Source organism: Coregonus lavaretus (assembly GCF_964263955.1).
Source record: "Coregonus lavaretus genome assembly, chromosome: 1".
In the NCBI taxonomy this organism is placed as follows: domain Eukaryota; kingdom Metazoa; phylum Chordata; class Actinopteri; order Salmoniformes; family Salmonidae; genus Coregonus; species Coregonus lavaretus.
Window position 1 is genome coordinate 33123365 of NC_139988.1, and position 16110 is coordinate 33139474.

Below are 16110 nucleotides of genomic sequence, written 5' to 3' on the forward strand. Positions count from 1 at the left end.
GAAACATTACAAGCAGTTAATATTGTTTGTCATTCTGTTTGTTTGCACGAAGCATGTTGTGTGTGCATGTGTAACTTTCCAACAGAGTACACACGTATGTAGTGGCCTCCTAATTTTAACCCTGCCTCCCCATGCTCACACAAACACACACCGCTTCGTTGCTCCGCCACCCGTGTTCATTAGTATGGAGTCATTTTGAATGGGGCTCAGGTGTGTGTAGTGTCATGCCCTTTAGTGTTCAGGGGCATGAATATGATGCATTACACTACACAGGAGCATAAACAATAACCGAGGGAGTTAAGCTAGCATTAGCCGCCGTAGCGTTGTGCTGCTGTGCTGTGTAAATGGACCCTGCTGGAGCCCTCACACCACACCTCTCACCCCACTGTAATTATAGTCAATATAAAGGCATACCACAGCCACACGTCTCAATGAGCCTCGTTTGTCATGTTTTTTTTAGTAGGTAGATCAGCTTTAATATTGCATATAGATTGTAACTTCCATCAATGATATAAGACATGAAGGTCAATCAATACGGAATATTTGGCCTTCTGGAGACTAGTTGAGTATCTGGAGCATCAGCAATTGTGGGTTTGATTACAGGCTCAAAATGGCCAGAAACAAATAACTTTCTTCTGAAACTCATCAGTCTATTCTTGTTCTGAGAAATGAAGGCTATTCCATGCGAGAAATTGCCAAGAAACTGAAGATCTCGTACAACGCTGTGTACTACTCCCTTCTCACAAGGGTGTAGTACATTTTGAGTCTGTAATCGAACCCACAATTGCTGATGCTCCAGATACTCAACTAGTCTTAAGGCCAGTTTTATTGCTTCTTTGCTTCACAGTTTTCAGCTGTGCTAACATAATTGCAAAAGTTTTTCTAATGATCATTTAGCCTTTTAAAATGATAAACTTGGATTAGCAAACACAACGTGCCATTAGAACACAGGACTGATGGTTGCTGATAATGGGCCTCTGTACGCCTATGTAGATATTCCATTAAAAATCAGCAGTTTCCAGCTACAATAGCCATTTACAACATTAACAATGTCTACACTGTATTTCTGATCAATTTGATGTTATTTTAATGGACAATTATTTTAGTTTATTTTTTAAACAAGGACATTTCTAAGTGACCCCAAACTTTTGAACGGTAGTGTACATATAAACATATATATATATATATATATTTACATCGTTTGTCATGGTTACTCCTGAGTGGCGCAGTGGTCTAAGGCACTGCATCGCAGTGCTAACTGTGCCACTAGAGATCCTGGATCGAATCCAGGCTCTGTCGCAGCCGGCCGTGACCGGGAGACTCATGGGCGGCGCACAATTGGCCCAGCGTCGTCCAGGGTAGGGGAGGGAATGGCCGGCAGGGTAGGGGAGGGAATGTAGCTCAGTTGATAGAGCATGGTGTTTGCAACGCCAGGGTTGTGGGTTTGATTCCCACAGGGGGCCAGTATAAAAAAAATATGTATTCACTAACTGTAAGTCGCTCTGGATAAGAGCGTCTGCTAAATGACTAAAATGTAAATGTAAATGTTAGTGAGCCGGAGAAGAACATCAGCAGCCCAAATAAAAGTAACATAGAGGGAGGTCAGATTGTGTGTGAGTGTGTGTGAGTGTGTGTTTGTGTGTGTGTGTGTGTGTGTGGTGTGTGCGTGCACGTGCGCGAGCGCGTCTGTGTCTGTGGGTTTGTGTGCATGTGAGTGAGTGTGTGTGCGTGCATGTGTGAGTATTTCGAAATAAATGGAGTATGATAAAGAGCACACTAAGGAGAATATGTACAGTTGAAGTCGGAAGTTTACATACACATTACATTTACATTTTAGTCATTTAGCAGACGCTCTTATCCAGAGCGACTTACAGTTAGCGCATACATTATTTTATCGAACCCACAACCCTGGCGTTGCAAACGCCATGCTCTACCAACTGAGCTACATAGCCAAATACATTTAAACTCAGTTTTTCACAATTCCTGACATTTAATCCTAGTAAATATTCCCTATCTTAGGTCAGTTAGGATCACCACTTTATTTTAAGAATGTGAAATATCAGAATAATAGTAGAGAGAATGATTTATTTCAGCTTTTATTTCTTTCATCACATTCCCAGTGGGTCAGAAGTTTACATACACTCAATTAGTATTTGGTAGCATTGCCTTTAAATTGTTTAACTTGGGTCAAACGTTCCGGGTAGCCTTTCACAAGCTTCCCACAATAAGTTGGGTGAATTTTGGCCCATTCTTCCTGACAGAGCTGGTGTAACTGAGTCAGGTTAGTAGGCCTCCATGCTTGCAAACGCTTTTTCAGTTGTGCCCACAAATGTTCTATAGGATTGAGGTCAGGGCTTTGTGATGGCCACTCCAATACCTTGACTTTGTTGTCCTTAAGCCATTTTGCCACAAATTTGGAAGTATGCTTGGGGTCATTGTCCATTTGGAAGACCCATTTGCGACCAAGCTTTAACTTCCTGACTGATGTCTTGAGATGTTGCTTCAATATACAGTGGGGAAAAAAAGTATTTAGTCAGCCACCAATTGTGCAAGTTCTCCCACTTAAAAAGATGAGAGAGGCCTGTCATTTTCATCATAGGTACACGTCAACTATGACAGACAAATTGAGATTTTTTTTTACAGAAAATCACATTGTAGGATTTTTAATGAATTTATTTGCAAATTATGGTGGAAAATAAGTATTTGGTCACCTACAAAGAAGCAAGATTTCTGGCTCTCACAGACCTGTAACTTCTTCTTTAAGAGGCTCCTCTGTCCTCCACTCGTTACCTGTATTAATGGCACCTGTTTGAACTTGTTATCAGTATAAAAGACACCTGTCCACAACCTCAAACAGTCACACTCCAAACTCCACTATGGCCAAGACCAAAGAGCTGTCAAAGGACACCAAAAAACAAAATTGTAGACCTGCACCAGGCTGGGAAGACTGCATCTGCAATAGGTAAGCAGCTTGGTTTGAATAAATCAACTGTGGGAGCAATTATTAGGAAATGGAAGACATACAAGACCACTGATAATCTCCCTCGATCTGGGGCTCCATGCAAGATCTCACCCCGTGGGGTCAAAATGATCACAAGAACGGTGAGCAGAAATCCCAGAACCACACGGGGGGACCTAGTGAATGACCTGCAGAGAGCTGGGACCAAAGTAACAAAGCCTACCATCAGTAACACACTACGCCGCCAGGGACTCAAATCCTGCAGTGCTAGACGTGTCCCCCTGCTTAAGCCAGTACATGTCCAGGCCCGTCTGAAGTTTGCTAGAGTGCATCCAGAAGAGGATTGGGAAAATGTCATATGGTCAGATGAAACCAAAATAGAACTTTTTGGTAAAAACTCAACTCGTCGTGTTTGGAGGACAAAGAATGCTGAGTTGCATCCAAAGAACACCATACCTACTGTGAAGCATGGGGGTGAAAACATCATGCTTTGGGGCTGTTTTTCTGCAAAGGGACCAGGACGACTGATCCGTGTAAAGGAAAGAATGAATGGGGCCATGTAACGTGAGATTTTGAGTGAAAACCTCCTTCCATCAGCAAGGGCATTGAAGATGAAACGTGGCTGGGTCTTTCAGCATGACAATGATCCCAAACACACTGCCCGGGCAACGAAGGAGTGGCTTCGTAAGAAGCATTTCAAGGTCCTGGAGTGGCCTAGCCAGTCTCCAGATCTCAACCCCATAGAAAATCTTTGGAGGGAGTTGAAAGTCTGTGTTGCCCAGCGACAGCCCCAAAACATCACTGCTCTAGAGGAGATCTGCATGGAGGAATGGACCAAAATACCAGCAACAGTGTGTGAAAACCTTGTGAAGACTTACAGAAAACGTTTGACCTGTGTCATTGCCAACAAAGGGTATATAACAAAGTATTGAGAAACTTTTGTTATTGACCAAATACTTATTTTCCACCATAATTTGCAAATAAATTCATAAAAAATCCTACAATGTGATTTTCTGGATTTTTTTTTCTCATTTTGTCTGTCATAGTTGACGTGTACCTATGATGAAAATTACAGGCCTCTCTCATCTTTTTAAGTGGGAGAACTTGCACAATTGGTGGCTGACTAAATACTTTTTTCCCCCACTGTATCCACATAATTTTCCTTCCTCATGATGCCAAATTTGTGAAGTGCACCAGTCCCTCCTGCAGCAAAGCACCCCCACAGCATGATACTGCCACCCCCGTGCTTCATGGTTGGGATGGTGTTCTTCGGCTTGCAAGCAACCACCTTTTTCCTCCAAACATAATGATGGTCATTATGACCAAACAGTTCTATTTTTGTTTCATCAGACCAGAGGACATTTCTCCAAAAAGTACGATCTTTGTCCCCATGTGCAGTTGCAAACCGTAGTCTGGCTTTTTTATGGCGGTTTTGGAGCAGTGGCTTCTTCCTTGCTGAGCGGCCTTTCAGGTTATGTCGATATAGGACTCGTTTTTACTGTGGATATAGATACTTTTGTACCTGTTACCTCCAGCATCTTCACAAGGTCCTTTGCTGTTGTTCTGGGATTGATTTGCACTTTTCACACCAAAGTACGTTCATCTCTAGGAGACAGAACGCGTCTCCTTCCTGAGCGGTATGACGGCTGCGTGGTCCCATGGTGTTTATACTTGCGTACTATTGTTTGTACAGATGAACGTGGTACATTCAGGCATTTGGAAATTGCTCGCAAGGATGAACCAGACTTGTGGAGGTCTACAATTTCTTTTCTGAGGTCTTGACTGATTTCTTTTGATTTTCCCATGATGTCAAGCATAGAGGCACTGAGTTTGAAGGTAGGCCTTGAAATAGATCCACAGGTACACCTCCAGGTACACCTACAATCAGAAGCTTCTAAAGCCATGACATAATTTTCTGGAATTTTCCAAGCTGTTTAAAGGCACAGTCAACTTAGTGTATGTAAACTTCTGACCCACTGGAATTGTGATACAGTGAATTATAAGTGAAATAATATGTCTGTGAACAATTGTGGGAAAAATTGTGTTATGCACAAAGTAGATGTCCTAACCGACTTGCCAAAACTATAGTTTGTTATCAAGAAATTTGTGGAGTGGTTGAAAAACACGTTTTAATGACTCCAACCTAAGTGTATGTAAACGTAGGTTGGAGATTTACTTCAACTGTAAATCTCTGCATTTAGTCATGCAATACAAAAGTTACCCTTGTACTGTATATACAGAACACCAAAAAGTACATTGGTCTCAAGGGTGTTTTCCATCCTACATGTGGCTTTGCTAATGTATGGTTAATTAATAGGACTGTAGGGAAAGTGTTGAACAACCCTTCCCAGGCATACTGCTGGCACACTGCCCTCCTGGGCTCACACACACGCACACACACACACATCTGAATATGTGTCAGAAGTTAAGACAGCGAGCCTCTTCTTTCGAGACTTTCCTCAGAAAGCGGCAGGTCTAAATATAGGTCCATCTGTTGTCACGTCCCTCTCTCTGGCCAATTAGCACCGCCACCTCTGTGTTGACGTTTACTACTTCACAAAGTGGAGTCTTTCTGGTTCGAACTCTCTCTGTGCTAGGTTGATACACTTTGAAGGTGTTATGAAAAACGACTGGGTATTTAGTGAAAGTCGCTCCCTGTTTTTTATCAGTGCAGGTAGAGGGACGTTTAAACATGTCTTGCTATTTCCACGAACCTACTGTACATGTAGTTGTTTCTAATGCTATGGACTGCTCCTCTATAGGGCCTTACTAGGCAAACAGCCAATGGTTGATAGAATGGGAGATCCAACCAAGACGTCCATCTGTAGGCGTGAGCATGACATTTATCATGGAGGTGTGGATAGGTTATGGGGTGCACAGTCACAGTCAGTCCTAACACATCTAGAGAAAAGAGAAGCTCTCCACTGTCCTTCCTGACTCACTAAAACCATGATTGGATAGTAGGAGTGTGGGAGCATCGATTCATGTGAGAACACCCCCAGCACACAGGATGTGACATCATCAGCATCACTTCCTCCTGGCTTTGTCAGGAAGGGACAGCAGCGACGGACAAGGGCATGGAGGCCTAATTGCCATAGTAACTGATATAGCCATTAGAGGCAGCTGCGGCAGAGAGAGGCTGTTGCTGCATGTTAATAGGACCGGAGAGAGCAGCAGATGTGTGGTAGGCAGTTAAATGGCTGGTGATTGTAGGGCTTGTCAAAGATAACAGTCTCCACTGTGACTGTGTGATGTCACAGCCAGGAAGTGATTAGCAGTCAAGCTCTTATCATAGAGATGGAACTGGGAGGTATAAAACAGTGCTCAGACGGCAGGAGCTTATACCTTTTTCTATCTGCTTTAGAAAAGCAATTTTCTTGGCGTTAGAGAGGACCCAGGTTTAACTGTACAGGCTCTTGATAGGGCAGAGGAGATTGAATATGTGGTGTAGGATAGAGAGGAGCAATAAGAAGGACAGCACAGTCACACAGAGACGTTCTATCTGCCCTCACACACTGCTCTCTATCCTTACACAATCACAGCCGCCAAGTGGACTGCAGTGTGTGTGTGGGTATGCATGTGGCAGTGCTGGAAACCACTGCCTGGGGTTGGACACAGCGCACGCACGAGCACACACACACACCATGCAGGGACAAACAATCCCTCTATTTCATCTGACAGGACATACTGTGCCATTCTAGACTCTGCCTCCATCTCCTACAGTCATACACTCCTTGCTACACAAATCCCCCTCCCATATCGGAGTCCAAAGGGTAGCTGCAGTAGTCCCCACCCTGTTGTGTGTGTGCTTGCGTGCATTTCCCTTATATAGATGCTCTGGTTTGTGTTGTCGAGAACTGTGAGGCTGCGGCGTTCCCAGAGTCAGAGCACCACACACTGCCCCTCCCCTCCCTCCCTCCCTCCTCCCTTCCTTCCTTCCTTCCTTCCTTCCTTCCTTCCTTCCTTCCTTCCTTCCTTCCTTCCTTCCTTCCTTCCTTCCTTCCTTCCTTCCTTCCTTCCTTCCTTCCTTCCTTTCTTCCTTTCTTCCTTCCTTCCTTCCCTCCCTCCATCCCGCCCTCCCTCCCTCCCTCCCTCCCTCCCTCCATCCATCCCGCCCGCCCTCCCTCCCTCCCTCCCTCCCTCCCTCCATCCCTCTATCCCCTCCCCTCCCTCCATTCTTCCCTTCCTCCCCTCCATCCATTCCTCCTTCCCTTCCCTTCTCAGTAAAGATGCGCAGTATGATGATCAGTGCAGACATTTACAAGGCAACTCCTGTCTGTTCTACATCAGCGAGAGAGCCTTTTGTCCAGCCTGCCGCACAAATCCTGCTGCACTGCCAACGCCTGGATCAGTCTACTGTACTGCAGCTCTCTCGCTCTCTCACAGATGTCTAAACACACCACACTATCTCTGTACAGAGAAGATTGAAGACATTGCGAGTTTTAATGTCACATGCACAAGGACAGTGAAAGGACTTTCTTGCAAGCTCTAACCCCAACAATGTAATACAAAAAATAACAAGGTAGAACAAAAACACACAAGAAATAGAAGAGCTGTCCTTGAACAATAAAAGGGCCAGAAGAAGTGATTGCTCTCATTTAACCAATCAATTTATTCAGAAAGAGTCAGAGAGACAGAAAGAGATAGAGGTGAGAGATATTTTTTAAATAAACTAATATCTTGTAGCAGAAATGTAACTTACAGTTAAACTGTATTGTAGATGGCTGCTTCATGACTCTGTACGTAGAGCGCATTCGGAAAGTATTCAGACCCCTTGACTTTTTCCACATTTTGTTACGTTACAGCCTTATTCTAAAATTGATTAAATTGTATTTTTTCATCAATTTACACACAATACCCCATAACGACAAAGCGAAAACAGGATTTTAGAAATTTTAGCAAATTAATAAAAAATTAAAATGTATTTACATAAATATTCAGACCCTTTGATATGATAATTGAAATTGAGCTCAGGTGCATGCTGTTTTCATTGATCATCCTTCAGATGTTTCTACAACTTGATAGGAGTCCACCTGTGGTAAATTCAATTGATTGGACATGATTTGGAAAGGCACACACCTGTCTATATAAGGTCCCACAGTTGACAGTGCATGTCAGAGCAAAAACCAAGCCATGAGGTTGAATGAATTGTCGTAGAGCTCTGAGACAGGATTGTGTCAAGGCACAGATCTGGGGAAGGGTACCAAAACATTTCTGCAGCATTGAAGGTCCCCAAAAACACAGTGGCCTCCATCATTCTTAAATAGAAGAAGTTTGGAACCACCAAGACTCTTCCTAGAGCTGGTCGCCCAGCCAAGAGCCTTGGTCAGAGAGGTGAACAAGAACCTGATGGTCACTCTGACAGAGCTCTAGAGTTCCTCTGTGGAGATGGGAGAACCTTCCAGAAGGACAACCATCTCTGCAGCATTCCACCAATCAGGCCTTTATGGTAGAGTGGCCAAATGGAAGCCACTCCTCAGTAAAAGGCACATGACAGCCCGCTTGGAGTTTGCCAAAAGGCACCTAAAGACTCTCAGACCATGAGAAACAAGATTCTCTGGTCTGATGAAACCAAGATTGAACTCTTTGGCCTGAATGCCAAGCGTCACGTCTGGAGGAAATCTGGCACCATTCCTACGGTGAAGCATGGTGGTGGCAGCATCATGCTGTGGGGATGTTTTTCAGTGGCAGGGACTGGGAGACTAGTCAGGATCGAGGGAAAGATGAACGGAGCAAAGTACAGAGAGATCCTTGATGAAAACCTGCTCCAGAGTGCTCAGGACCTCAGACAGGGGCGAAGGTTCACCTTCCAACAGGACAACGACCCAAAGCACACAGCCAAGACAACGCAGGAGTGGCTTCGGGACAAGTCTCTGAATGTCCTTGAGTGGCCCAGCCAGAGCCTTGACTTGAACCTGATCGAACATCTCTGGAGAGACCAGAAAATAGCTTTGCAGCGACGATCCCCATCCAACCTGACAGAGCTTGAGAGGATCGGCAGAGAAGAATGGGAGAAACTCCCCAAATACAGGTGTGCCAAACTTGTAGCGTCATACCTAAGAAGACTCAAGGCTGTAATCGCTGCTTCAACAAAGTATTGATTAAAGGGTCTGAATACTTATGTAAATGTGATATTTCCGTTTTCTTGAATTAATCAATTTGCTAAACTTTCTAAAAACCAGTTTTTGCTTTGTCATTATGGGGTATTGTGTGTGGATGGATGAGGAAAAATATATATTTAATCAATTTTAGAATAAGGCTGTAACGTAACAAAATGTGGAAAAAGTCAAGGGTCTGAATACTTTCCGAATGCACTGTAGCTGTATACTTCCCAGGGTAATTTCATGTTTTCATGTGAATTTGAGCTAATCGCCATTCAAGCAGAAAGAAATACAGCCGGTATGACGAGTTTTGCATCGTGTGATAGAACATCACTCAGAGATGCACAAAATGATCTAACATTCAAAATGGGTTATACATTTATTTTATGTTTTTCAATCATATTTCTTCCTGGGTCTTGGTCCAGTGGTTTTCCAGCTCAGTGCAAGGCCAGAGTGGCCAGTCGGCAGGCATGGGATCAAGGGACAAGTACCTGTGAGTACTATCCAGTCACTGGACCAGAGATTGATTACTTTTAAGTGATAAATCTTCCTCAGTTACACGTTACAGCTCTCAGACCGGTGTCTGTGTGTCGGTCTGTGTTTTCTTGTTTCAAGCAGAACTAAGCTTTTTTGTGAAGCGATGGATAATAAAGGTCATTGCTCAGCATCTGTTCTAAATCAACCACAGCTACTGTATTCACTATTGTAGTCCAGTAACGTCCACACTTTTTTGCCCATGTCGGTGCCCGTCTTGTGCCATGTTGAAGTCAGCAGAGCTAGATTCCCAGTGAATAGTGCCACTCGGGGCCAATGACCATGGCATTATGTCCAGCTGGCTAGAGCCTGATGCCAGCTCAGTGAATGGAGTGACCCTGAGGAGTACTTTGTCTCAACCTGGCCTCTCTCGCTCTCTCTCGGGCGCCAGGAAAATTAAAGGGAAGGGGTGCACAAAGGAAGTGAGGAAGGACTGAGGGACAGAAAGGGGAATAAAACAGAGTGCTGTGTCACTTGCCAATGAAAGACATCTTAAACATTAGACTAGGTTCCCTGACTTTCTATGGAAGCATTTTCTCCTGGCAAGGTAACTGCAACTTAGCATAAACGGCTGGCTCCTCTCCAGAGATTGAATGGTCTCTTCCTGCTGGGCTGCTGTTGTTCCTAGAGCAGACTAGTTAAATCCAGACACATAGACGACCATTTATGGAGAAGATTGTGTTTGCCTCAGGTATTGATCTGGGTCTGGGGGAAAGAGACCCAGACAGAAGACTTCTGCTGAGACAGAGGTCCTGTCACTGCAACAGTGCCAATTTTGCTCCCCGATTATAGTCTGCAGACATTATATTGAATAATGTCTTATGAAACAATGCTGTTCAGTGTTCTCTAGACTTTGAATTAATATTTAGCTTTTTTGTTTTGCCTGTCACCCTTCACCCACACCCTCTTCCCCATAACCATTCATTCACCCAATCCAATAACCTTTTCCCAATCTTTATTGAATCACACACATAACACTTACCTTTAACCTCCACCCTCCTCCCCTCCATCCCCTTCTCCCCTTTCCCCCAGACACCTTTGCCAGTAAGGTCGCAGCCATCCAGGACCAGTATGCTGATGCATCCATCGGCAACGTGACGGGCAGCAACGCGGTCAACGTGTTCCTGGGCATCGGCGTTGCCTGGTCCATCGCCGCCATCTACCACAACTCCAAGGGCAACGACTTCAAGGTAGACCCGGGGAGCCTGGCCTTCTCCGTCACCCTCTTCACCATCTTCGCATTCATCTGCGTGGGAGTGCTGATGTACCGGCGGCGACCTTCGATCGGCGGCGAGCTGGGGGGTCCGCGGACTCCCAAGATACTGACCACCATGCTGTTTGTCAGCCTGTGGCTGCTGTACATTGTGTTCTCCTCGCTGGAGGTCTACTGCCACTTCAAGGCCTTCTAAACAGCTACAAACTTAAGAAAGCCCTAGAAGAGCTAACCGGAGACAAGAAGGAAGCAACAGCAGCAGTGAAAAAAGTTTTCCTCTTGTCGTTAATAACCCCGACCCACCCCACCCTTTCTCCCTTTTAAGAAGTGAAAGATCCCCCCCTAGTGCTTACAGGATGAGACTGGTTGTTCAGGCGAGGAGCGGCCTGTCAACGTTGGGACAGAGACCTCTCTGAAGTCTGTAGAATACCAGTGTGTGTGTGTGTGTGTGTGTGTGTGTGTGTGTGTGTGTGTGTGTGTGTGTGTGTGTGTGTGTGTGTGTATGTGTGTATGTGTGTGTGTGTGTGTGTGTGTGTGTGTGTGTGTGTGTGTGTGTGTGTGTGTGTGTGCGTGTCCTCCTGTCCTGAAGAGGGAGCTGTTTGTCATGTCTCTTACTACCCAGCAGCCCTACAGAAACAGCATCGTCCACATCTGGCGCTTGTTTCAAACTAAACACTAGACATCTGAGTGAAATCATGAAATTCCCCGACCATCATTATTGATATGTATATGCATGAACATCAAAACAAAAGAAAAAAAGATACAGCTGTTCTCAAACATAGTGGGGGGAGTAACAGCTACTTTTGAAGAAAGCCTCTTCTCTGTGTGTTAGTCTTAATAAATCTCAGTTAGGGCCTGGCTGCAAGAGCTGCTCACCACCTTCTGACCCTCAGTTTGATCCCCAGTAGAAAATCTGATTAGGTTTCCTTGTTCTTTTATCTTGCTGTAGATGTAGTTGTGTTACAGGAGTTTAGCATAATTTTACCTTTAAGGCCGTATCGTGATTGAATGGCCAGCGTTACCATTTTAACTATCAGATAACTCGTTGTCAACTTAAATGATCATTTTCAAAACTATCCCAAGATCGCATTTCCAGTTTAGTCAATGGGAGTTTCATCACCACCATGCTTGATTCAAATTGCAATAGAATGCAGAGACCATACTGTATCACCCTCTGCATTAGCTCCATCCATTGGCTACACATCTTTCAGCAGCCTCTCCCATTGGCTCTTTCTCTCCGTCTGTGTGTCTTAGCTCCTACCTGACTGGTCTTTTTATCAGTCCCAGTCCTCAGGGGCTCTACAGTCAATTCTTAACCACTAACCCTAACCAGAAACTTAAACCTTTACCCTTCGCCCCTATCCTAAACCCGCCCTCAACACTAAACCCTCTCCCTCTTTCTCTCTCCATTGAGCAGCACATCTTAATTTTTTTAACATTAAATTGAATATTTCATTAAACAATATCTTAAACATAAAATACATCAATTGTAATGGTGGACAGAAGTGTAGATTAAACCGTTCCTATAATGCAGTAGCACTATAGGGACATTTTACAGAAGTTCAAAGTGAAGCTGGTGAGAAATACATTGACTGAGTATTTTCTCTTTTCTGAGGTAAAGGCTTTTGTCTTAATGATGCAATCTTTTTAATCCACCTTACTGCCAGACTCCAGATATAAGGGTTTACATTCAAGACTGTTACTACACGTCCAGTTCAGCCACATCAGGCAGGTCAATCAGTGTGTGGTAGAGGAAGACGGTCCACATTATTTGATGAATACCCTGAGTTTCCTACTGAGTTTGTTTTATACACTATACTTGATGTGTAACGTAATAATGAAGTAAAAGTAATCATAGTTGTAGTTTGGTTTAGAAAATTATAAACATAGCAAGATTTTGTCTTGTTCTTGTCATTTCTCACCACAGAATTTGCAGCCCCTGAGAAGGTTCTAGATTAAAGTACTTATATGGAAGCCAAATGCAGTTTACTCCTCTTTTGCCAAAGGGAGCTATTTCTAATGGAAACTCCAGTAACAGCTTAGCCAGAATAGTAGTGTGTTTTCTAACACACTGACATTTCTTAACACCAAAAACATCCCTCTGCGGTACTAAAAGCCTTGATATTGTTTTACCTAAACAGAACATTTCTAATGAGAAATGTATATAAAAACATTCACATTTTGTGGAGATGGGTTGATGTTTCGAATTGAAGGAAAAACATTGCACTGGTTCCCATGTTTCTAATGAAAAGGATGACATTGCTAATGTGCTGATGATGACCCTGCTGTTACGTGATTATACATTATGACCTTTCTCTGATCTGAAAAGGTTACTATGACAATGAAATACTAAAAAAGACCTTTCCTCAAACCCTAATATCAAGTTAACCAACTACAAAACAAATGAAAAGAAGAAGAGGAGGAGGAGGAGGAGAAAGACGAACATGTGAAGTACAGCCATACATTGTGTACTGGTGCAGTGAAGCACAAGGACTTCTCCTGCCCAGCATGTGTCGCTATAGTGTGTGTCTACATTGTGACTGTGCAGCATCTCTCTGTGTCCTCTACCCCCCTCCCATGCCATGTCCATATTTCGGAATGATAATTGTTAATTAATGTGCTACTTGTTCACACTGTGCATGAATGATAACATGTCTGTATATACTAAGCAGTATCCCATTCGTTGATGTTGACAGAGGTTTGAATGTTGTATAGATTTAGATTTTTTTTTTCATGTACTAGAACCTAATGTTTTATTTTAAGTTGAATGATGTATTTGGTAACTTGCACATTAAATTAAAAAAGGCAATATCTGCTGTTGTTAAATGAGGTTGAGAACTTAACGAGTTACGTATCTTAAGGGAGTTGCATGGGTATTTGTACAAAAGACACTGCTTGCTAATAATGACATAGCTGGTTGTATTATTTGACAGTGTAAGAGAACTATATACATCAAAGGCTATTTTGTCATTGAAGAGATCATATGTATATACTGTACATTGTTTACCAGAGAGAGGTCTGATACCTCCACATATCTTAGAGAATTCTACATATTTATTTTAAAACCCTCACTAAACTCAAGAATGACAAATATTGCCTTTTTAGAGAAGTAATTTGCTTAAATGCTTGTTTTGCTCTCTCTCTCTCTGTTCCTTCCGTGCTGAGCAGTGTTTCGTCTTAGATATTCTTCATTGCGGGGTGGATTCCTTCTTCATCTCAAGATCTGTCTGTCTGTCTGTCGGTCTGTCGGTCAACCTGGTATGTGCCCACCCATCTGTCTCTCTGACTGGCTGGTTTATTTTTATTTTTTATTTAACCTTTATTTAACCAGGTAGGCCAGTTGAGAACAACTTCTCATTTACAACTGCGACCTGGCCAAGATAAAGCAAAGCAGTGCGATAAAAACAACAACAAAACAGAGTTACATATGGGATAAACAAAAACGTACAGTCAATAACACAATAGAAAAATAGAAAATCTATATACAGTGTGTGCAAATGTAATAACTTATGAAGGTAAGGCAATAAATAGGCCATAGTGCAAAATAATTACAATTTAGTATTAACGCTAGAGTGATAGATGTGCAGAAGATGATGTGCAAATAGAGATACTGGGGTGCAAATGAGCAAAATAAATAACAATATGGGGATTAGGTAGTTTGTTGGGCTAATTACAGATGGGCTGTGTACAGGTGCAGTGATCGGTAAGCTGCTCTGACAACTGATGCTTAAAGTTAGTGAGGGAGATAAGAGTCTCCAGCTTCAGAGATTTTTGCAGTTCGTTCCAGTCATTGGCAGCAGAGAACTGGAAGGAATGGCGGCCAAAGGAGGTGTTGGCTTTGGGGATGACCAGTGAGATATACCTGCTGGAGCGCATACTATGGGTGGGTGTTGCTATGGTGACCAATGAGCTAAGATAAGGTGGGGATTTGCCTAGCAGTGATTTATAGATGACCTGGAGCCAGTGGGTTTGGCGTCGAATATGTAGTGAGGGCCAGCCAACGAGAGCATACAGGTCACAATGGTGGGTAGTATATGGGGCTTTGGTGACAAAACGGATGGCACTGTGATAGACTACATCCAATTTGCTAGGTAGAGTGTTGGAGGCTATTTTGTAAATGACATCGCCGAAGTCAAGGATCGGTAGGATAGTCAGTTTTACGAGGGCATGTATGCAGCATGAGTGAAGGAGGCTTTGTTGTGAAATAAGAAGCCGATTCTAGATTTAACTTTGGATTGGAGATGCTTAATGTGAGTCTGGAAGTAGAGTTTACGGTCTAACCAGACACCTAGGTATTTGTAGTTGTCCACATATTCTAAGTCAGACCCGCCGAGAGTAGTGATTCTAGTCGGGCGGGCGGGCGGGTGCAAGCAGCGTTCGATTGAAGAGCATGCATTTAGTTTTACTAGCGTTTAAGAGCAATTGGAGGCTACGGAAGGAGTGTTGTATGGCATTGAAGCTCGTTTGGAGGTTTGTTAACACAGTGTCCAATGAAGGGCCAGATGTATACAAAATGGTGTCGTCTGTGTAGAGGTGGATCTGAGAGTCACCAGCAGCAAGAGCGACATCATTGATATACACAGAGAATACAGTCGGCCCGAGAATTGAACCCTGTGGCACCCCCATAGAGACTGCCAGAGGTCCAGACAACAGGCCCTCCGATTTGACACATTGAACTCTATCTGAGAAGTAGTTGGTGAACCAGGCGAGGCAGCCATTTGAGAAACCAAGGCTATTTAGTCTGCCAATGGTACTGTACATGCCTATCTGTCTCTGTCCCTGTTGAGTGTCTGTCTGTCTGTCTGCCTGTTGGTACTTGAGGTGAGTCATCTGATTTACACCACCACCCCCCGCTGCTCAGATGGACTGTCGTTTTTCAGGGTTCTAATATATTTCACTTTCTCTCTTTCTTTTCCCTCCTTGCATTCCCTCTTTCTCACTCTTTAGCTCTCTCTCTCCTCTTTAACTTTCACTGAACCTTACCCTCTCGATCTGTCATTTCCTTGCTGTCTCTCTTTTACAGGGTTTAGTTTGCTATTTGTTTTGTCTTTTTGTTTGATTTTGTTTGGTTATAATTGATAGAACATCATGAATTTGTCTTATTTTGTTGATGTCGTCTGTGTTTTTTTCTTTGTGTTGCACAAACGAATAGGAAGAAACTACACTAACTGTGATTACTCTACATGGTACACTTCTGACACAGAAAATAAAGTTTGGGATACCCTGTTTCAAAGACCACTGAGTGGAGTTGTTTTGTGGGTCTGCATGTGGAGCGAAGTGTGCTGTGATGTTAGTGTACATTT

At 43.4% G+C, this 16110-nt stretch overlaps 1 protein-coding gene across 1 annotated transcript in view; it reads left to right on the plus strand.

The window, feature by feature from the left end:
• LOC311134805 (sodium/calcium exchanger 1-like) overlaps positions 1-11003 on the plus strand; it is a gene marked incomplete at both ends in the record, with an annotated part of 795938 nt that extends 784935 nt beyond the window's left edge. The window contains one exon of the mRNA XM_084168588.1: positions 10627-11003. Coding sequence (XP_084024714.1) covers positions 10627-11003 — 377 coding nt within the window. The remainder of the gene's footprint in view (positions 1-10626) is intronic.
• Positions 11004-16110: the final 5107 nt, after the last annotated feature.